At 31.2% G+C, this 23,583-nt stretch overlaps 1 protein-coding gene across 1 annotated transcript in view; it reads left to right on the top strand.

The window, feature by feature from the left end:
- LOC126736462 (transcription factor AP-2-epsilon) overlaps window positions 1–23,583 on the top strand; it is a 150,868-nt gene that overhangs the window by 14,875 nt on the left and 112,410 nt on the right. The window contains exon 2 of the mRNA XM_050440834.1: window positions 4,453–4,717. Coding sequence (XP_050296791.1) covers window positions 4,634–4,717 — 84 coding nt within the window. The 5' untranslated portion in view covers window positions 4,453–4,633. The remainder of the gene's footprint in view (window positions 1–4,452; window positions 4,718–23,583) is intronic.

Below are 23,583 nucleotides of genomic sequence, written 5' to 3'. Positions count from 1 at the left end.
TAAATGGCCCCAAAAAAAGTAATCTAAAGGGGAGACGTCTGCGGACCTAGCTGGCCATTCTATGGTCCCTTGTCCTATATGGAAAAGTAACATTTAAATAATCACGCACCTCTCTGTCAGGTTTACCCCAATAAAGTACGGGCCCATTATGTGGATTCCAAATATCGCAGCACACGCATTAACTTTTTGGGGATACTGGGTACGCACTTCCAAAATCCAATGTGGATTTTCATCTAGCGTTTCAATGTTCTAAGAGAATAATCTGCAACTTAAAATAGAAATTTTACCGATATTCATAAAGGCGGAAAAGTCGGAAAAGTTACATCTTTCGCCTCATCTAGAGAGATAACGTGACTGAACTATAACCTGAAATTCTCAGAAAACGGTAGATTGATATAGAGCAATCGGTGACATCAATTTTACGAAGATTTTTTTTTGCAACGAATTGCATTATATCCCATGCCACTATTCATACTTTGAATGTCTTCTTTAAATTCGTATAGGTATGAGTGTGCCTGTTATTTTTTAAGTACATGTTCCGTTTACAAAGATATTCCTTTTATTATGTAGTATATCAAATTTTACCGATTTTTTCATGGATGAGAATGTGTTTTTTTTATACTCGGAAACTGCCTCCTGAACCGAATTTGCTCTAAATTAAATTAGAATTTCATAATTAATTTTTATTTTTGGAACAACCAATGGCATATCATTTTTTTGTCTAAAAATATTTAGTCTCGATGCAATACGGTTACCACTGGTAGAATTTAAAAAGAAATATGCAAAAATTGCTTTTTGATACTTAAAAGCTATGTCCCAAATTTCATAAAAATATTTTAAGCAGTGTAAAAGTTATAACTGCAGACTTCTCTACATTTATGTTTTTGTGATAAAGTAGGACTTATTTTTGACGTATAGAATACATTCAAATTTCAGAGTTAAGCCAGTCTGTATTTGTTAAAAATGGACTTGTATATTTATAAATATTTAGTAAAATGAAAGTATGTTTGGCCTCACAGCTTATTTATAGAAGAGAAACCTATTTTTTAAGTTATTTTTTTTATTGGCTTTTTATGAAAAGACCTGGTAAGGTATTACTTTTGATGGATTATTAGGGTTCATTATAACTCCACAATCATTAAAGTCTATTAATTAAGTCAATATGTCTAAATTGCTTTATTTTTATTTATATGGCTGGAGTGTTAGTATATAGGATTATTTCCCATCCCCTATAAAAATTTATATAATCACTTTAATAATTATAAATGCCTATTTTAAAATAAAAAAATTTAAAAATTACTTTTTTTTTTAACTTAGAAAATTAATAAAAATATTAGATTTATATAGAGTAATAAATATTGTCCACCTAAATGATAATATATTAAATATACAGGGTGTCCCGAAATTACATCGCAATATTTTACCAGCCGCATCTTTGTCTAAAAATAAGACAAAAAGTCCATATACAGTATGGTTCAAAAGTGCATCATTTTTAAGTTACAGGGTGTTTTATGAATCATGTTAAAGATGGTTTTTTGTTAATATATCTGGAACGCCTAGTTGTAATCTTTTGAAATTTTCAACATTTACTATTGGTTTTATTAAAAACTGATATTGCAACCATTTTTGCCAAAATGTACACAGGGTCATGTAAAATAAGTGGTCGGTAAAGTTTTGAATTCTTAATACTTTTTTTCTAGCAACTCCGTGATAATTTTGGTATTAGAATTGAAAAGAACAAACATTTTCACATAAAAAAGGTGCTCTTGTCTAATTTCGATAGGAGCTTCCGTTTTCGAAAAAATCAATTATTAATAAATCATGAATTGGTATTTCAAAAAGTAACTACAAATAACATCTTGTAAAATAATAGTTGGCTGTGTTTGTTGACAATTAGTTTATTTGTTAAATTTTGTTTAACGTTTTGTTGACATTTCACATTTTTTAAATTTGCTTTGGCAAAGTAAATTAGTTCTTTTTTGTGATTAATTTTTCAAAAATTATGGATAGATTTACAAATCAAGAGTTGCTGATTTGCATTTTGTTTATGGTTTGTGTAATGGCAGTTCTTTAGCGGCTGTCCGTAAGTATCGCCGAAGATTTCCCCTAAGACATGTTCCAGATCGTCAAGTTTTTATAAATACTCACCGAAATTTATGCAATAACGGAAGTTTTCAAAGAGCTCGTGGACAAGGCCGACCACAAGAAGATTATTATTTAGAAAATGTTTTAAATGTTTTTGAAGAAAATCCGGGGGCAAGTATAAGAAATGTGTCAAGAGCCACACATATCCCTCGCTCTATAGTAAGTAATTAAAAAAATTACTTATTGTTACGATAGTAATTTAATTTTTATTAGATTGGAATAATGCTAAGATCCCAAGGGTTACATCCGTTTCATTACCAGCGGGTCCAAGATTTAGAGCCAGACGATTTTCCGTTGAGGATCCAATTTTGTCAATGGGTAATTAATAATCCAAACTTAATTCCTTCCATTTTATGGACGGACGAAACCACTTTCACTCGAAATGGTTCATTTAACATGCATAATATGCATTTTTGGGCAGATCAAAATCCAAGAGCCATAAGGCGTAGTAATTTTCGGTAAATTTGTGGCCGGATTAATCGAGGACCAACTTATTGGCCCGATAGAATTACCCAATCGGCTAACTTCGGAGAATTATCTTCATATGCTGGAAAACAATCTTGTGGAGCTTCTGGAAGAAGTTCCTCTTATCTTACACCAAAACATGATTTTTCAACAAGACGGAGCTCATTTTGCTCATTTTGGTCGCAATGTGCGTGAGTAGATGAATAACCATTTTCCTGAACGTTGAATTGGTCGAGGTGGTCCTATAAATTGGCCTCCTCGATCTCCAGATCTAACTTCGTTAGATTATTATTTATGGGGACATTTAAATGAGTTGGTATATGCCGTGGAGATGAATACCCGTGAACAACTGATGCAAAGGATTAATTGGGCTGTTAATGAAATAAAGAGAAATCTATTTTTTGTTTTAAGGGCTACTCGCGCAATAACGCGTAGGGCAAGATTGTGTCTTCAGCAAAATGGAAACCACTTTGAAAATTTGTTGTAATTTGTGCTTTTTTGTTTGGTGTTTTTATGTTTTTTTTTTTACGTAATAAATTAATTGTTCCTTTTTTTACCTATTCAATTACATTAAAAAAAAATTGAACTCGAAAGACAATTTTTGATCTTAAATAAAGTATTTGTGATAGTCTTAGGTCATGTTTACCCAACGGATTTTTAAGACGCTTTTTAATTTTATTAACTGTTACCAAAATAACTTACGCGTTCTCTTTGCAAAACATTTACATCTATTTTTTTCGAAACCGGAAGCTCCTATCGAAATTAGACAAGAGCACCTTTTTTATGTAAAAATGTTTGTTCTTTTCAATTATTATACCAAAATTATCACGGAGTTGCTAGAAAAAAAGTTTTAACAATTTAAACTTTACCGACCACTTATTTTACACGACTCTGTATACATTTTGGCAAAAATGGTTGCAATATCAGTTTTTAATAAAACCAATAGTAAATGTTGAAAATTTCAAAAGATTACAACTAGGCGTTCTGGATATATTAACAAAAAACGATGCACTTTTGAACCATACTGTATATGGACTTTTTGTCTTATTTTTAAACAAAGATGCGGCTGGTAAAATATTGCGATGTAATTTCGGCACACCCTGTATTCACAACAAAACTAATTTTAATTTAAAAAAAAACTTTTTCTGATCATAAAAATATCAAAAATAAAAGAGTAGTTTGCCAACCTGACATTGTCTTTGCTTTTCTAACACATGTTAATTGCAGATCTGAGGGAACAAGCACGTAATGTCGTACCTAATAATGCGTAATAAAAAATATCGGTAGGTCATAGGCCAGAATACCGTCGGTAATTCTTAATACGGTAATACCCGAGTTTCAATTTCCATATTTAAAGATGCTATTCGTTGTGCTTTTTTTTAAATTAGATTTTTAAAAAATACCCATAAAGTCAATCGTGATGCAAACCCTTCGATACTCTTCTATGCAGAGTACCTCAGGGTTAGTAGGTAAGGTACAGCTCTTTAATATTGTACTATTATTGTATTATACTCTATGTATAAGGAGAAATACTTAAAAAGTTCCAAAAGTATGTATTATTGCCTGAGTTTTATATTAGTGGAAAAGATAATTGACTATTGAAATCCAATCGACCTTCATAATGACCTAATGTTGCTTATGACGTATAATGGGGTATATTTTTTGCTTTAAAATAAACCATTTATTTAATTTAAAAAAATTATTTGATACTTTTTGAAATTTATCTAAATTTAATAATGTATCAAATTTGTTTTTGGTTTTTTTTTTACTTTAAATACATTGTTTCTAAAATATGTTTGTCTTTTCTCTACCGAAGATTACTTACAACTTTTTTTTATTTAGGTACACCGCCCTGTAAAACTTAAGGAACAACATTCTAAAGAAAGGTGATTCAATTCTTCAAATGAAAAAATAGATGTCAGTTAACTAGCGAAATATGGAACTGAGTGCACACATTTCATGATAACTTAAGAACACACAACCGCTTTTAAGTTTTCCAAAAGTGATTTTTTTGAATTTTTAAATGACTTTTAAGGAGAATGGCGGCATGATGTCCAGATTTTATTTAAACTCCAATTCATCACTAGCTAACTACCAACAATATGAGGTAAGTCACTAAAGCATTTTTTTAGAATTTAGTGTAATCAGTCTTCTAAGAGCGAAAAAATTATACTTCGCAAGTTTATCCAAAGAGGATCTATTTTGTATTATTTTGAAGTAAAACCTCTATGCTCTATACATATAAGCTCCATAGCTGCTTCTGTAATCTAAAACTTACGGAAGGCCTTTCCCAAATATAGGCATGTGAGTTTTTGGAATTATTTATCTCTGTACCATATTAGGAGATCAGGTGGCTTGTTATATTAGGTTTAAGGAATACGACTCAAATAAATTATAGTACAGAACTGAAAGTACACATTGAAAAAGGGTAGGCGACATTTAAAATGCTTCAATAAATACATTTATTACAAATAACTTACATATTACATATATTTAAAAAAACATATAAATCCAAAATTCTTCTGAAGCATAATGAAATAAAACAAAAACATGATTAAGAATGTATATAATACATGCATGATGTATTAGGATCATTAATGTCTGATAAATCTTCTTACCTATTCAAAATTCATTAATGAATTCCTTGCTTTAATGAATAATTATGTAAATGATACATAATATTTAACCAACGTTTCATGGTACGCTTGGCGCCTAAATGTCTTTTTGTTTATATGTATGCTGCTCTATTTTTATTATTTTATATTAAGAAAAATTGTCAGATGGATGTATCGGACTTGTATATTTTATTCTTTATCTAACCATCGTTTGGAATTTAATCATATCTATAGTACTTTATCTATACAAGATGGCGCAACGAAAAGGTCGCACCCCTATTTGTGACCCTGGTATATTTTCGAAAAAACACTCGTTCATGTCAATTTAATTTTTAAGGGGACCTTTTTTCACCGATAGGCGTATAATACAGGGTGATCGAAAAATAGGATATTGTATTACACTTTGGATTTTTAAATGAAAACCCTATTTTTTTTTAATTTTTAGATTCTCTATAAAGTTTTTAATAACTTTTATTTATTAAAGTTTATACCTATCTTCTACGGTTGTGAAGATAATTTAGTTAACAAAATAATCCAAATAACTAAGGACTAACTAACTAACTAAACTAAAAATAACGACTAACTTAACTTTATACTGATAATAATGAATTGAAAAGAATAATAACCAGCAAGAAAATTTAGCATCAGTGAGTGTCATCATAAATCATAGAACAACTTTGGTCTTTGATTTCAAATTGTTAAGTTATCTACCTAATTGTGATAAATATTGAACCATGCAAATTTCTTCAATTCAAAAAAGGTAGAAATAACACAACTGTATTACCAAAATTAGAGCATTGCAACAACTACTGACCGGTTGGTTAATAATGCGTTGATAAAAAAATTTAAGGAAAATGGATCTGTGTCTAATGTTCGTCATAATCGCCATCGAAAAAATCGACCATCTAGAAATGAAGCCGGAGAAATAGCACTTTTGGAACACGTAGCACGTGACAACATCTAAAGAATGGCTATTTCTTCAAGATTTACACACCCAACAGAACAAAGAATTTTGATTCCATAAAATTTGATTCCACCAGTACAAGCTAAAGCTTGTCTATGAGATGTTGATAGAAGGTTAGAGTTTTACGAACTAATGCGTGTCAACGTAGAATCAACAACGCAAATGCATGGTGTTGTTACCAGATATCACTGTGGATGTTAGAGTGACTCGAATCCACATTTATTTCAAGAGGTACTCTCGCAATATCCTAAAAACATAAATGCGTGGCCGACATTTTCAGAAATCATCAATCAACTTTCCTTATTCCTCTAAACATCAACGAATTACCGAAATTATAGCATTGACGTTAATTATAATGAAAATGACATTCATTTTCAACAAGATGGTGCACCACCGCACTATCTGGTTCCAATAAGACAGTTTTTGAACACCCATTTGATGAGGCCGCATTGAGCCTGGATCTCTGGACTTAAGTCTTTTAGATTACTTTCTTTCAGTGCATTTGAAAAATAAAGTTTTTAGTACGAACCCAGATTCCATCTAAAATCTTCGGTGGCGGATTACGATTGAACGTAGACAAATAACTCAAGACATGTTTGAGAATGTGAGGAATAGATTCCAACAAAATATCTTTTATTATGGGCAAGGAGTTAAATTGACACCACTTTCAGCACTTATTTTTATTACCACATCTTATAGCAAATTAAGTTTTTCTTTAACTTTACCGTACATGTAAACTCTAAGTTCTTTTTCGTTTTTTTAATATTCGGAGACTTGTTTAATTTTAAAAGTGTAAAGTGTAACGCAATATCTCATTTTTGGATTACACTGTATTATACCGCTTTAGATGAAAAGACTTTCCTTAGAAATCAAAATTGGCGTATCCGATCGTTTAAACATAACAGAAGAGTCACAAATAGGGTTGCGGTTTTCTCGGTGAGCCACCCTGAAAAATCCTGCATAAAAGTTTAACATTAGAATGTTGGTATTGCCGGTACAATTTACTGCTAATATTCTTTTAAAGTGATTTAAAGAAAAATTTGAAAATTGAAAATATTTAAATGAAAACTGGTAAAAGCTTATTAGGAACCTAATAAGCTTAACGAATAAATGATAGACCACTTTAGTCGTTCAATACCTAATATACCTGAATAAAATAACCATAGTTATAATAGGTATATATACTATAAGTCATTAATAGTTATAATTATTATATGGGTTCTCAGTATATTAGGTAGGTATTATACGCATTTTTATTTTCTTAAGCTCCTCTAATAAAAATCAAGAAACTTTCGTCGCATTTTAAAATAGCGTACCGATTGTACTGAAAAAGTCCAATATGCTTACTTAACTGGCGTTGTCCGACGTTTCTTTTATAAGTTTCTTTACATCTATTGATGTGTAACGACACTTATATTTACTATATTATTTTTAAAAAAAGCTATATTAGTCTTAATAAATAATTAATTTAAGCATTTTTTTCGGCAGTTGGTATCAGAATATAGGTAACTCATAAGAATTAAATACGAATATTTAACTATGTATGGTTGTATTTGGGGTTAGGTTGGGTTGGATTGACATATGATTTGAAAGTATATAGGCAACTGTTGATCAAAATTACATACAAATCTCATATTGTTAACCACGGGTTACATTTAAAATAGTTTGTATTGGCAATTAACACCCATCCAACAGATTTCTATTTTCACTCAATAATAATTTTTCATTTTTTCATTTTCATAGGCATTTTAGTGTCATTAAGACTTATTCTTTTATTTTTTAGCTCTAGTTATTTGAAAGAAGTGATAAAATATAATTTAAATTCAGAATTATGCCAGTTTAATCCCAATCGGAAAATGTGTTAACCGAGCAAGGTCGTGTAAAAGTAAATAACTTGGTTTTGAAAAGTATCCATAATGCCGATGCGATAAAGTCCAGTTCAGAGATCTATTAGAATCTTTGATGTGTCGCAGATGCCGCACTAAATAGTTCATGCGTCTATGTCGTATTTATTGTCGCATGATATACATGTTTAAATGGCAAAATTTTATCTAATTTATCTATGAAATCATTTTAAATATACGTAAAACCCCATGTTGTAGACTATTTTTTATTTTTCTTTCGAAAATGTCAATTTTTAAAAAGAAAATAATATCACAAGAAAATAATATCAAAAAATTGACCGCGCACTAAAATTCAAGCATTTTACAAATCATTTTAAACACTTACAGCACTCCCAGACTGTCACCTCTTTTTAACTAGTCGATTAAACAAAGATAAAACACCTGCGATCTGGCGATTCCTACTTTAAGTTGTGCAAGTGATTGTGTATCTCTCTCTATCCCACTGATTTTGAGGATTATGGGGCCGTACCCAGATAAATTTTTGGGCCGTTTTTGTATTACTTTCGTCGTGTTTTTAAAGAGATCTTTAAGTATTGGTCTATCGCCTTTAAAATAGTTGATTTAAAATTCAGGATGCAAAGTGTGTTTTTTTATAGGTAAAACTTGTGTCTTTTGCACACATAAGATATAGACAGCTAGATGATTTTAATGTAAAAGTTTATTTAAAAAATATACTTCCACTTTTCTGACTACAAAATTACTTTATATCCAAAGATGTTGGTACTAAATATGAGGTGGGGGCTTTCATGAGTATATTATTATAATAATATTGGTACTATATTAATTTAAAAAAAACAATAATAAAGGACATTGAATGTGGCAGCCAAAATCCCCGTTAATAATAACCACCAAATAAAAATAAATCTTAATACCCAAAAAAAGGAAATTATAAAATTTAAAGATAAACCAACACATGTTACCCTTTTGTGTCAAACAGTAAATCTTTAATGCCTTAATCCACGGAAATAAATGGGCTTAAGTAATTCGTACCACCTATTCTCTCATCACTTGTTATAAACTAAACTTATTAAATTAAAATTTTTGGTTAAACTGATTTTACGTACTTAAATCTTATAGTTAAATTAAATATAATCTTGCTATCAACTATCCCGAATTTCTGACTTAATAAAACTAAACCCAAAAATCCCGAATAATAAAGTTTTAAATACAAATAAATTTTAAGGCCGGACCTGTGCAACTTTTCACGCTTGGCTGTGATTAAGGTCAGACGTCTAACAAAATAGTACGTGGGCGCATCTAGTCAAATTTTACGAATCAAATGTATAAATTCTTAAAAAAATGCTTAAATCATTTATTTATTTAATGAAATGATTAAATATCGCTTAGAATATTACTTTATGACTCTTTCCACATAAAATTTTGCGATTTAAACATGCATGTCATGTGAAAATACAAGCAACACCGGCACACGGACTATTCGCGGCACATCAAAGATTCCAATAGATCTCTGAACTGAACTATACCTATATAATCATTGGCGATACTGCAAGAGTTGTATCTTTAAATAAAAATAAATCTTATATTTGTGCTGCTCACATGTTACGAAAATGTAAAATACTAATTCGCCAATTTACCTCAATATAAGATGTTATTCTTTAAATTAACTAAAGATATCATCAGAAGTATTGATACATAAAGAGAAATATAAGGCATTCGACGACACATACAAAACTTACAAAATAGCTGAATTGAAAATGTGGCATTATTAATAATAGAGATAATTAGTTTCTCAATATTATTGTATTTTTGTTTTCCCTATAACAAGCCTCTAATACATTTATATAGGGTCAACAAATATGAGTTGTATTTAGCTCAAACAAAAAGCTCTTACAATATAATATGCCGAGTCTTTCCTAACGAAATGTCTATAATCCGAAAGTGGTGAATATTCAAAAAAAATCAAAGACTTCTTAATTCTAGTTCGGCATAGTTAAGTAAGTATTATCTTATGATCCATTTACATTGGTAGCTTTGTTGTTTTGAAAGTGAAAAGGTTCTTATCTAGAGATCTTTTCAAAGAACTCTTGTGCCAACAGCAGTTAATTCTTTAAACGTTTCGAATTGCTCTAGATTGGCTTGAGTAGATATATCCATAAACTACTTTGTTTTACGAAATTTTCTAAGGTAATTCTCTTGATTTGTGATGGGTTTTGAGCCTCGAACCCATCTTATCTCTTATAGTCTAGTCACTAAGTTAAAAAAGTTTTATTAAACGTCCTCAAAAAAAGTACTCGATTATTCGACCCGAAATAATGATTAGAATATTGCTGGAAAAGCGAATATGTCCTTAAAAAATTGCAAAACTTATAAAATTATTTCGTTTTTCATCGATATCTCGTAAACTATTGTTATTTAAGAAATTTCAGAAAGAGATCCAGAGAAAAAGCAGGAAATTTCTAATGAAGGCACTTTTATGGCCAAATATTCTAGACATTATTTCCGATCGAATGAGCTATCTTACGTATTTTCAGGACTGTTCTTTCTGCTTTGATGAAGGCGAGCTGGATAAGAATTTTATAAAGTCATACTAAGCATTTTTAATAACATTTTTGAAAAATATTTAAAATTTAGAATAATGGAGTTTATTAATAAAAATAATGTAATAGGGGAATCGAAGTAATATAACAAAAATAATCAGTTATGCCGATGACACAGTGTTAATAGTAAGGAGCTCTACTTGGCAGGAAGCTTTTAAAAAACTGAGTATACCTTCTTTCAAGTCAGTCTAAGACCTTTAAATACGAAGAACTTATTTTATACCTTTTTCATTATTTTTTAAGTGTCTTGCCAGAAAAGCTGAATTAATTATGCATAACTCGAAATGTAATTTGGATTTGGATTATTTATGTAATTGTAAGATTAAGAATAGAGAGTCAGTAAAATATCTTAATGATGGTTTATTACTTCGAAAAGCTCACGGTCTTCTATTTATGCTTCCAATTTATTTTTGGACCTCGCTTTTAATGTCTAGGCCTTTACACCGTACAAAACAACTGTATTTTAGTTTGAAGTTGAGATTTTTATTTGCAAGAATGTTTTTCATTTTTAGGAAGATTGACTTGACTCTTCTATTCTACATCTAATCTGTTGTTTTGGTTCAGCATACATCACAGATACTTTAAATCTCTTCTCAAATTGTGTCACTTGCTCAATATTGTTCTCATTTACCTCAGAATTCTGATTTGGGGATTATCTGTGAATGTCTTACTCACAACCATTAAGTTCCTTTTTTAATATTAATTTCCCAGCCTAATCTTAGGCTTGTTTCATTTACAAGATTCAATAATTCCTTAAGATGGTTTGCATTATCCGCGAATATAACAGTATGATCTGCATATCTGATATTGTTGATATGAATCTCGTTCACTTTGATACCTTATATCTAAAACCGACTCAAAAAACAATCTTTCCGAATAAAGATTGAACAGCATCAGTGATGAAACGCAGCTTTGTCTTACATCAATGTTGCTCAGTCAAATATCTGCTTTCTGGTTCCAGTACAGATTGCTAGTTAATCAAATGTCTTCTCATAATCGATGAAACATATAAAAACATCCTTTCTTTGGTCCTGACAATTTTGTACCAAGGCTTGTATACTTAATATTACTTGTTTCGAAACCATTTTTAAATCCAAACTGACTGCTGCCGCTAGCTTCTTCCCATTTTTTATATAGCCGTCGTATGCAAAATTAAAAAAAAAGCTTCAAAAAATAGCTCATTAGACTTATAAACCGGTAATCTTTGAATGTTTTTGCATTACTTGATTTTGGTAAATTTATAAAAGTACATCAAAGCCAGTCGTCTGAAATAAGTCCCGTGTCATATATGTTATTAAGAAGTTTCGAAATTATCTTTATGTACTGTCCATTGATAAATTGTTACATGTCAGAATACATATTATCACGAGTAAGGGCCTGGGTTTTTGTTGAAGAATAACAAATATAAGCTTCACCGCGTGTCTGATTTCTCCTATTAATATTATACTTGGTCCTGTCAGCTATTCTAATTGACTCGTTGGTCTGTTGGATTGGTTGTCATTGAAAAGCCTAATTGTATAGTCCTTTCAGATTTTCGATATTCTGTCTCTATCCCCTACCATTTCATTTTCATCTCTAATAAGCTGTAGTATTTTTTTATATGTATATCCCAGCTATTTCTTGCACTTTTTTGTGAAACTTGGAACATCATTAAGACGACTAAGATGTTCAGGTTCTTCACATCGTTCCGTAAGCCATTTTTTCCTTGCTGCTTCAATCTCATTTCTGATTCTTCTTTGTATTTAAAGATTTTTTCTAGCGCTCATATTTCCCAAGATTTTTGGGTGTGGCCATACTTTTGGGACACCCTGTATATTTATTGAGACCGTCACTTGGAGTTTTTACCTTTGATTTTTTTTTTTGTTTGGTCTCTTGGAGAAAATGGATGATATGTTTCTATCAGTGAATTATACTGTGCCTCTGTAAATACCTTTCATTAAAGCTGAACAAAATCTCAAAGTTTGATAATAACATCATAAAAAGAAATCAAAGAGTTTCCAAAAATTCCCTGCTCCTCTTTTACTGATACACAACGGGATATTTTATATACATAAAAAAATTGTATTATCTAAATTAAAAAAAAAAAAAACACAAAAGTTTTGATAAAGGAAAAGCTGGTTATAAGATGTTAAATAACATACATTATTTGTTGTGAAATTATAAACTTTATTTACTACTTGAACTTACCACAACATATTCTACAACAAACTAAGAATTCTTTAATGTTTTTTTAATCTATTTTGGAACCATTGTAAGTTATTGATTAAACTATTAATTATCTAGTATTATCTCTATTAGATGAATAGAGTTCTGTAAAAGAGCTGTAATGTAAAAAATCGTACAGCAATCCTACCAGACAAGTAAATAAAGAAATAATTAATTACGATTGTTCATCCTGTCTATCGAATTCATACCTATTACCTACTCACTATTGAACCATCCTATATTTACCCTCAAATCGAATTAAGGTAAAACAGATCATAACAACCGGTTGGGTAACCTTTTCATTGCTACCAAATGGTAATTGAAACTGGTATTTTCGAGACTGGCTGTTTATTTGGATCGACGTGAATCACTTTTGAACGTTTCATTTACATATTGTGGGCCTCGGATGCCCATTTGATATAATTACGAATCAACCCAGATGGGGCGTGGTCTAATCTGGCCGGAATGTCGCCTTATACCTGATATAATTGTTTTTTTTTTTTAAATAAGTATGGTGATTGTTGTGTTTAGAAGCCTATGAGTTTAGTAAAGCTGTGTATTTAAAATATTATACTGCAGCATGTCGGCATCAGCTGCATTTTTTGCAAGATGATACATGAATCTTTTTCATAAACTCTTTTTAGAAATAGGGTAAACGATACAGTTGTTAGACCTATGACAGTTATTGACCATCAATTTTTTTAATTTGTGTAATTAATGATGTGACCTTTATTGGTCTTTTTTTATTTGTCAAGTTTAAAACGTCCTATACTGAAACGCGGATTTGCGCAAAAAATCACTCAGTTGTAATTTGACGGCCATCAGAGCTACCACGTGTTTTGATCAAGTGAATTTAAGTGCATTTTTTTTTGAAACAGGTAAGAATTAGAAGACTTAGTAAGAATTAACAAGAAGAACTTAGAATTATTATCTTTTTTAATGAGCATTTACTTGTAGACTGTTAAGTAGGATTTTTACTTAATTTTTTTAGCAAAAATTTTACGAAATATGCTTTTTTACATACAAATTACGGAGCCAATTACTGTACTTGTTGTTGAAGTTGTTGGCTAAAATAACTAATTTTTAGCTAATATATGAAATATTTGTTTTAATAATTTTTACAATGTAAGCCTAGTATTAATTTAACTTATTGTTAGTACCATATTTTCAATAATTTGTTAAAATAGTCAGTTACTGGCCACGGTCAATAACTATCGGACATGGCAACCAATTATATTGATTATTAACTTAAGAGCAATTTGATGATTTTTCACAATTCTCTTCTGCAATCTAATAATTACCTAATTCATAGTTAATCTTTTTAAACTATAATAATTATCGATTTATTAATATGTGACTAATATTGTGCCTTATTTTATTCTAGAATTCCTGAGACCACCAGCAAAGAATTGTAAAATAAAAGGTATTCGGAAGATAGGTAAAATAAAGCTATTCAAGAAGTAGATAATGGAATGCCAAAAAGAGAGGCCTGAAAATATAATGTTCACAGAGCTACTTTACAATTTAGGCTGTCAGATAAATTTTCCAAATCTACCCACGGCCCTTCACCTATACTAACAACTAAACAGGAGGCCGTTTTAGTTAATTGGATTAAATAGTGTCAATAAAGGGAATCCCCCGAAGAAAAGAGGATATCGAAGTATCAGTAAAACAATTTCTGGATGAATCTTCTCGAGAAAATCCATTTAAAGATTACCTGCCAGGGATGGATTGTATAAGGCATTTATGAAAAGGCACCCGCTGTTGACAACCCGAAAAGCTGAAGGAGTATCATCCGCTATTAGCGATCCTGGTTTGATGGTATATTTTCTTATTTAAATGAAAAATGATATAGTCAAGTATTTCAATATCCCAAGTGATTGTTTCATGCAGATGAGACAAATTTTCAGCTGTGCCACTAAACAAAAAAGTTATCGCTCCCAGAGGTACCAAAAACGTTTATGATGCAGAAACTACTCTTACTATGCCACTTTTATATAGTGATGTGGGAATTTTTACACCGCCATTGATCATATTATATCCAGGTAACAGATTCGTAACGCAATCGGTGATTCTGTTCCTAACGGATTTACATTTGCTACTAGTAATACAGGTTAAATGAAAACAGAAATATTTTACGAATACGTAGCGAACAGTTTTCATGCACTCTTAAAAAAATTGGGTATCAAGTTTCCGATACTTCTCTTCGTCGACTGTCGTAAACGTACACATAGATAGAAAGTTAAGCCAGTTGTCTACTAACCTGGAAATTATTCTTATTTCCCTTTACCCAAATGCGACCCATTAAAGGATGGATGGAGAAAGACGTAGAAAAAAAATTTGGATTTCAATACTCAAAATAATGACTAAAGCAGATTTAGGGAAATTATTTGGCCATAAAAAATTCATTTGCACACAAAAAAATGTTGATGGTGTTTTTGATATAAATGAACATTTTTTCAATTTTGTATCAATTATGCCTAGAACATGGAAAGGCTAGAATAAGCATTGCCGTGAAACTATAGGCAGTATATTTGCTTGCAACATATCTGATGCAATGATGCCAAATGCTTATGTAGAAATGGAAAAAAAACTTTATAATATTATAAAAGGCTGACAGGTACAAAACAATACTACTGTTCCTCTTCAATAAAATATGAAGCATTTTCTTTAATAACATATGATAAGATAATCTATAAAGAAATGAATATTTAATGTAAAATTAATGCATATTACGTATGTTTCAGAAAAATGCAACATTATCGCAACGCCGCTCGATCTCATTGTTGATTCCACTGACACAAGAAATCTTTACCAGCGACGTCGTGAAAGAATATTTATTAATAATAGATATTATGAGTTAAGTTATAAACAATAATACCGTTTATGAACTTTTTATGCGTTTTTTTAACGTACTTCATTAGAGAAAAGGTACCTATCTAATGAAAAGTATTTTTATGGCAATTAAGTATGTTTGTAAACAAAACACTCCCCTTACTCCTCTGCACATGTTGAACTCAAACAAAGTTGTTGTTAACTAATTCTAGTTTTTCAATGTACCTACTAAGCAATTATGCAAGAAATTCAATCAAATCGAAAGTGAAAACAAAGTCGAAACAGAAGGTATTGAAATAAATAACGTATTTCAAAATGTGGAAACAGAAACAAATTTAGGACCAGAGCCTAAAGAAATAGTCAATAGAAGACCAAAATGATGAACAGTTTTTTAAGTCGAGGCATTGGAAATGATATACTAAATAACGAACCTATTTAAGTAAAAAATACAGAAAATACTTGTCTATTTATCTGAAATGGCTATTCAGACATTATGAAAAAAATTTAATAAACAAACCCAAATTTTTTTAATAATAAATAACCCTGGAAAAAGTCCCAAAATTTGTTTAACAGATGACGTCAATGAAATCGTGATGAATGATTCCAAAAAAATTAATAAAATGGATATTCCCTAAGATCTTTCTAATGATTTAGTTCAAGATTTTACAAAAAACATGAATCAGTCAGATAAAACTACTATAGATTAATATTTATTCTACCCCAATACGCCCCAACGAAAAGGAAAAACACATCGGAAAAAGCATCTTTTATATTATCCTCAACGTTAAGGAGAAAATTTCACGATGATAAAGAGCTCTGAACTCTTGAGCTGACTAAAAAGGAAAACAGAATGATCAAAAAAAAGATCAGGATAAAATATACAGGAAAAACTTAATGAAAAAGAACACAGAAAGAAGGAAAAAGAACTAAAGAAAAGGAATCACTTAAAAAGAAAAACATAAGAAAGAAGAGTGAACCCATAAGTATTCAAAAGAACAAGTTTAAAACTGCCATTGCTGGTACTCAACAACCACCACTAGAAGCGCTTTCGATAAACACCTTAAATAACCTTAGTCATAAGAGAATTTTTACGAGATTTTTACGACCTAGCTAAGATAAATATATTGTCACGCTATAAACTATAACCATAGTCAGGGGAAGAAAACTTAAGTATCTGGTGATCATTCTGATGGTCAAGAAAAGTTTTACGAAGAAGATGATCAAATGAAAGACAAAAATGAGATATTTGTCAAAAATATCTTAAATGTAGGAATTTGTTTTTCATGCACATGCAATATGACCTTTTTAAAAGCAGATGTTAAGTGCAGTCCCCTAACTTACATAAAAGGGATAACATGCACAAATCAAACTCAAATGTATTTACATGTCAAACATGCCTTAAACAACTAAAAAATATATAAAATGTTATTCAGTTGTTTAAGGCAAGTTTATTTAAGAGTTTTAAATAAATTTAAAGGCTTATACTTGCTTCTTAATGTTTTTCAAAGGCTTAGCAGATGGTAAAAGAATTTCGGCCAATAACTTATTCGGAGGTGGCCAGTGACTATATTCGAAAGGCCAATTACTATGATTTGGTCTTTTGTTGAAGATTATACGTTGTATCTATCACATGTACATATCTATGCTACAAAAAATTAAAATTATGGAAAAAACATTATTTTCAAATTATAAATGCATATAAAACTTTATGCTCCAACAAATATTAGTTATTTTACTTAAAAATACAAAAAAGTCTTAAAGGGCCAATAACTATATCGTTTACCCTATATATTTTGCTCTAAGTACGATAAAACGGGGCTTTGATTGTTAACAAAATTAAACACTAAAGGGTGTCTTGGTGGTTGTTGTGTATACCTGTTCAGTAATCGTTTAACGCAAGAACAACACTTCCAAATTGTAGAAATTTACCTAAAAAAAAAAATCTGCTTGTTAAGTTCATAGTGCACTTCGTCAATTTTACAGTCTACATAATCGGCCTAGTGAGCAAGCAATTATTGATCGTGCACTTATTGACCGTTTTCGCATTTTTTATTTCAAATTTTACTCTTCTCGATTCAAAAACTATCAACAAGATGAAGATTTGCGTACCGAAGCGAATATTTCTGCTGTAGCACGAAATGTTAGTGAAGACGCCTAAATTTTAATTCGTCGCCGTTTTCAATTAAGTGTTAGAATTTGTTCTTCGACTAGACGGACAATTTTACGTAAGGATCTTAGTTTACATGCTTATAAAATACAGCTTGTTCAAGAAATAAACTTAATGACTACCGGTTTCGTCGCATTTTTGCTGATGAGCATGTTTAACGGCGAATTGTATTTGGTAATTAAGCTCATTTCTAGCTAAATGACTTCGTCAATAAGCAAACTAGCCGTACATCGAACGAAGACAATCCTCAAGCTGTTAACGAGTTACCATTTTATCTATTAAAATTGCCTGTTTGGTGCTGTTTACACGCTGGTAGCACCATCGGTCGTTCTTTCTTTCAAAATAAGGAAAGAGCTTTTATTACGGAAGTTAAATGACATTTTATTTCCAAAAATTGATCAGCTAAACATCGATGACATGTGGTTCTGTTAAGACAGCGCAACTTGCCATACAGCACGCTTAACCATCATTTTTTTGAAAAATCAATTTGATGTCAACTTTATTTCCAGAAGTGGTCCGTTCTGTTAACTGGCTGGCTCGTTCATGCGTCTTAACGTCTCTCGATTACTTTTCATGGAGTTTGTTAAGTTATTGATTTATGCCGACAAACCAGCAACTCTTGAAGCATTGGAAGACAATATGCATGCCACCATTAATGTCATACGGCCAGATTTATCGGAAAAAAGTAAAATTTGAAGTGATCGAATGAACCATATATACCACTATCTATCAGATTATGATTAAAACATTCATGACAAAAGTTTGACAACAATTACTAACGCTGCCATATGAATAACAAATCATAACCATTCTAACTCAACCTACCGTAAAAATAATTAAAGTTGACGGGACACCGGCGTTAAACATAAGGTGCAAAACTGAAGCGTCGCGGGTAGTTACACATTAAACAACCTTGTGGTAAAATAGTTAGGCTTCTCTTGGTGTATCACCTAAAATTGATTATAAAAAAGCCCAATTATTAGTCTTAAAATAAAGGAAAATTTAGGACTAGTATAGGCTGTATATTAGCAATTCCCTATCGCTTTTTTAACTTCTTGGCAGTATCTGAATACAAAGAAAATTAGTTAACTACAGCTTAAATATTAAAATGACTTATAATGAATGAAGTGAATTTAAAAAAGGAGTCAAACCCTCTTTTCCTTTGCAATATAAGTTATCATTATTTAGCATTTTTATGTTTATAAGAATTCTTTATAAAATATTAGCATACCATAGACGTATTTTACTAACAATCACTTGTGCTTGAATAAAATTATAATTTATAAGCCTTTTTTTGTAAAATATGCCATATAATGGCTTAGCGTAAATTATTTCATTATGTTTACATAATATCTTAACATACGATAAGGGTGAGAATGGGAAGTTAAATGTCACAATAGATTAACAATTTTTTTATTAATTTTCAGTTTGAGAATTAATTATGACTATTTATTAACCACTGTAATAATAGATAACACAAAGCTGAATATATTAAATAATAAATAAACAAAATATTAATATAGATTTTTTTTTGATAATTTAAATCAAATAATAGTTAGAGGCGCCATCACGGAACCTCATAATTACGCCAGCGAAAGTATAAATTTCTTTAATTTACCATAATTCTTCATAGATTTCTAATAATTCTTCCTTAGTGAAAATTAAGCAGTCTCAATTAGTTCGGAATGCACTAAAACCCTGCCGAAAAAAGGAGAATGTTGATAATTGCTTGGGTTGCCTGATGATGGTTCAGATATGTTGGTCTCTTGAACAGTCTGGCCACGGATGGTAATTTCGAAAATAATCTTTTCGGCGTGTAAAACAGGTGGTATAGGAACAGCTTAAAAATCCAGTATAAAAAATGTTATACCCGTAATTATCGGTGGTAGGTTTATTTTCAAAGATAAATCAACGAAGAATTTTGTAAACAGATAATAAGTGAAACAATTAAAGACAAGCTAAAATCTTAAAATTAAACACAAAATAATTATAATACACATATATCAAAATGATCTAATAGAGTACAAGGCAAAAAAGCAGTTTTATTTTTTGATGAAACAATTTGCTTTCAAGATAAATTGTGTTTATTATTTGTTAGACATTCTTTTGAACGCACCACATTTATCATATTAAGGAATGATATTGTAGCGTTTTTATCCGTTAGTTAGGTATGAATTAAATACTCGATGCACAAAAACAGTCAACTGATTTATTTACAAACATACACGACTACTAGAAATATTTATTTACACCGTATTTATCTCCTTCTATTTATGCTCGAATTAAATATCGCGCCAATATTCCGAACTAAACTGTTAACCATGGTGAACTATCCCAGCGGTGGCGCGGCTCCTTATATACTCGGCGGACCATGGTTCCGAAAGATTTGGTATTGGTGTGCCCACTCGTATCACTCCAATATCGTTAGAATATTAAATCAATAGTTTAAATTCTTCAAGGTGTATTTGATAAACTGAAAAATGTATTCAGTACATTTTTTGCCGCCAGTATAGTAAGAATCAACATCTTGATCATGAATCATAGTTAGGAACTCTTCGTATGATACAGGGTGGAATGAACACTAGCGACGCACAGAAGCTGTAAATTCTACTAAGAGCACTAGAGGTAGGTTGTGGTAGAGATTTGAAGAAACTGATGATGTGAAAGACATATTGGTCCAAGAGCAACAGAATCTATAGATGATAGGCTTATTCGCCTTCAGCCATTACAAAACTCTAATATTACTACCAACAAGGTAAGAAGTGAGCTTCCAAATGTTTATGGCTAGTGTCACCGGTCAAACATTAAGGAATAGGTTACATGAAAACCAGAAGGTCTCCAGTACTATCCGCTGGAACTCGCACAAGGAGATTACGATGAGCTGAACAACATCAAAATTGGAAAGAGCGCGCATTCGTTTTCTGATGAATTAATAACCCCCTTAATAACTTCTTAGAAAAAAATACACGTCAATTTAGATATACAGGGTGTTCATTTGAAAACTTCCTACCACGTTTATCGAAACCCACTGTTTGAAACAAAAAACGCCGAAATACGTCAAAAGGTTTGTCAAGGGGGACAACTTTCTAACCTAAAATTACTTCACCCTCTTTCATCCTCTGCCCCCCCCCCCCCGGGTCATCCCCTTAAAAATTTTAAATGGCAAGGGGAATTGAGCAATAGCTTGTTTAAAAGGTCTTTCGAAGTCTTTTATTTTGACGTTTGATTTTTTTAAATAGGTCGATTCGTTTTCGAGAAAATTAGAAAAATCTTTGTTTATCTTAATTTGTTCAGATAGAAAACAAAAACATAAAAATATCAGTTTTTATTTCAACAAGTGTTCAAAATGTTGCCCGTTAAGGTTTGCCAAATCTACAATTCGTTTATAATTTAAAACGGAAACTACCAACATAAACAGCAATTCCGAAGATTAGACGTGGAAAAAACTAAATAATAACCTGAATTTTTTTTCGCATTCTTTTCATCAACACAGATATCCTGAGCGAACTGTATTTATTGTTATACCTGCTTAATTATTTATAGTTGCTAAGGAACATAAAGAATTTATTTTGTCGTCAGTTACATTTGTGACAGTCTTCGAATAGTGAAAATTTATTTGTTGTGGAAAATTAAGTTAAGAGTGGAAATTATTCTAATTTATGGTGCCCAAAATCTTCGCATAGGTATGTTTTGGGCCTTGTTACTAAGTTTACTGAAACTGGATCTGTCGCAAATAAAAAACGTGATCATCGGCGAATTTTGGATGAAGCCGCTCAAGTTGAAGTTTTGGGTCATTTTGGAATAAATCCTAATACTTCATTACGCAAAAATGTTGCTGCCACTGGTATTTCATTAGGCTCTGTTCACACAGTTGCCAAACTAACATAAATTTCATCCATTCAAAATGAAAATATTGCAAGAGTTAACCGAAGACGATTTCGATAGGTGAGTTGAGTTTTGTGAAAAAATGACTAAAGCGATTAATGAAAATACTATTCATGTAAAGAATATCTGCTTCAGCGATGAATGCACATTTTATCTAAATGGATTTGTTAATAAGCATAACTGTAGATATTGGAGCAATGAAAATCCTCATGCATTTGTAGAAGGGCATACCCAGTACCCTCAAAAAATTAATGTATGAGCAGGCATTTTAGGAAATAAAGTGATTGGGCCATTATTTATTAATGGAAATTTAAATGGAGACATTTATTTAGATATGTTGGAAAATACCATCAATCCGCTTATCACTGAATCCATTGAAAACTAAATCGATGATGATGGAAATCCTATACTTGATGAGGCTGAAATATATTTCCAGCAAAACGGCGCTCCTCCTCACTATGTTCTTCCCGTTCGACAATGGCTATACGACGAGTTTCCAGATAAATGGATAGGGCGAAGAGGGCCTATAGAATGGCCTGCTAGAGCTCCTGATATAACGCCGTTAGACTTTTTTCTATGGGGTCATTTGAAATCTATTGTGTTTACTCCCCAACCTGAAAGTTTGGATGAACTTCGTCAACGCATCTTCGACAGCTGCCATGATATCTCACAACATGTTTTTGAAAATGTCCGACAGGAATTTGAACATCGCCATATCATTGTTTGGCCAAAAACGGGCAACATTTTAAACACTTATTGAACAGTGGTTTTCGATAAATTCGTGGTGGGAAGTTTTCAAATAAACACCCTGTATAGGGGGACGTTTAATTTTATATTTGAGAAAGGCCTGTCAATCACCTCCTCACTTGTGTGACACATAAAAATTAAATCGGTTAAAAAAAAAATTAAATTGGTTGACGTATCAACGAATAGTGACCAAAAATGGGGATTCCCATTTGACATATCAAAGTAATATTAGCTGGAGGTGAGAAGGTGACTGACAGAACTTTGTCAAATATAAAGTTAAGCGCCGCCCTGTATATCTAGATTGACGTGTTTTTTTTTAAGTTATTAAGGGTGGTTCGTTTTGAAATGAATGCACTGGATAATGACTGATAATGAATAATCAAAGAATCAAACATGGCCAAACAGAGGCAGCAAATATTTTACCTCCTAGAGACAATAGACCTTTTAATAAGAGAATGTAAACTATACGCAGGGACAAATTATATATTACCGTTCGACAACATACAGCAGGTAAAATTATCGACGAAGAGTTGATACTAAAATACCAACTACTAAGTGAAAAACGACCGTATTTTAAAGGTAAAAGTTAACAATGGCATTAGGTGGTGACAAAAAGTTGATGTAAAAGAATGCTCTCGGCACCAAATTCAACAGAAATAAGAAACTTGAAAAACATAACAATCACTTGCTTTACCCAAAAAAAACACCGTCCTAAAGCATGCAAAGGGAGGTTTCACCTGCAAAAGGAGATCAGGTATTGCCGATATTTGGGTCAGATACAAAAAAAACAAAGTGAACTTATGCGTAATTAATTTTGCCAAAACCGGTAGCGCACTTTTCCCTAAATTAGTATCCTAAACACCAATCTCTCAAACTACACGACACGTCTAGTACACATGCGATCCACGTTGTTATTTATGATCTTACATCTCAGTAGTATCTTAGAAGGTATTTTACTTCTTTTTAAAACGATTCATTCTACTAATTTGTAAGCAGCTTATACGTATATTACCTTATTAAGTATGAGAGTCACTCTTTTCCTGTTAAAATCTCACTTTTACATAGTCTTAAAAAATACCCAGGTTTCTCTAAC

Source organism: Anthonomus grandis, chromosome 5 (genome assembly GCF_022605725.1).
Source record: "Anthonomus grandis grandis chromosome 5, icAntGran1.3, whole genome shotgun sequence".
Classification (NCBI taxonomy): Eukaryota; Metazoa; Arthropoda; class Insecta; order Coleoptera; family Curculionidae; genus Anthonomus; species Anthonomus grandis.
Note: the sequence above shows the minus strand (reverse complement) of the source record. Positions and strands in the feature narration are given on the sequence as shown.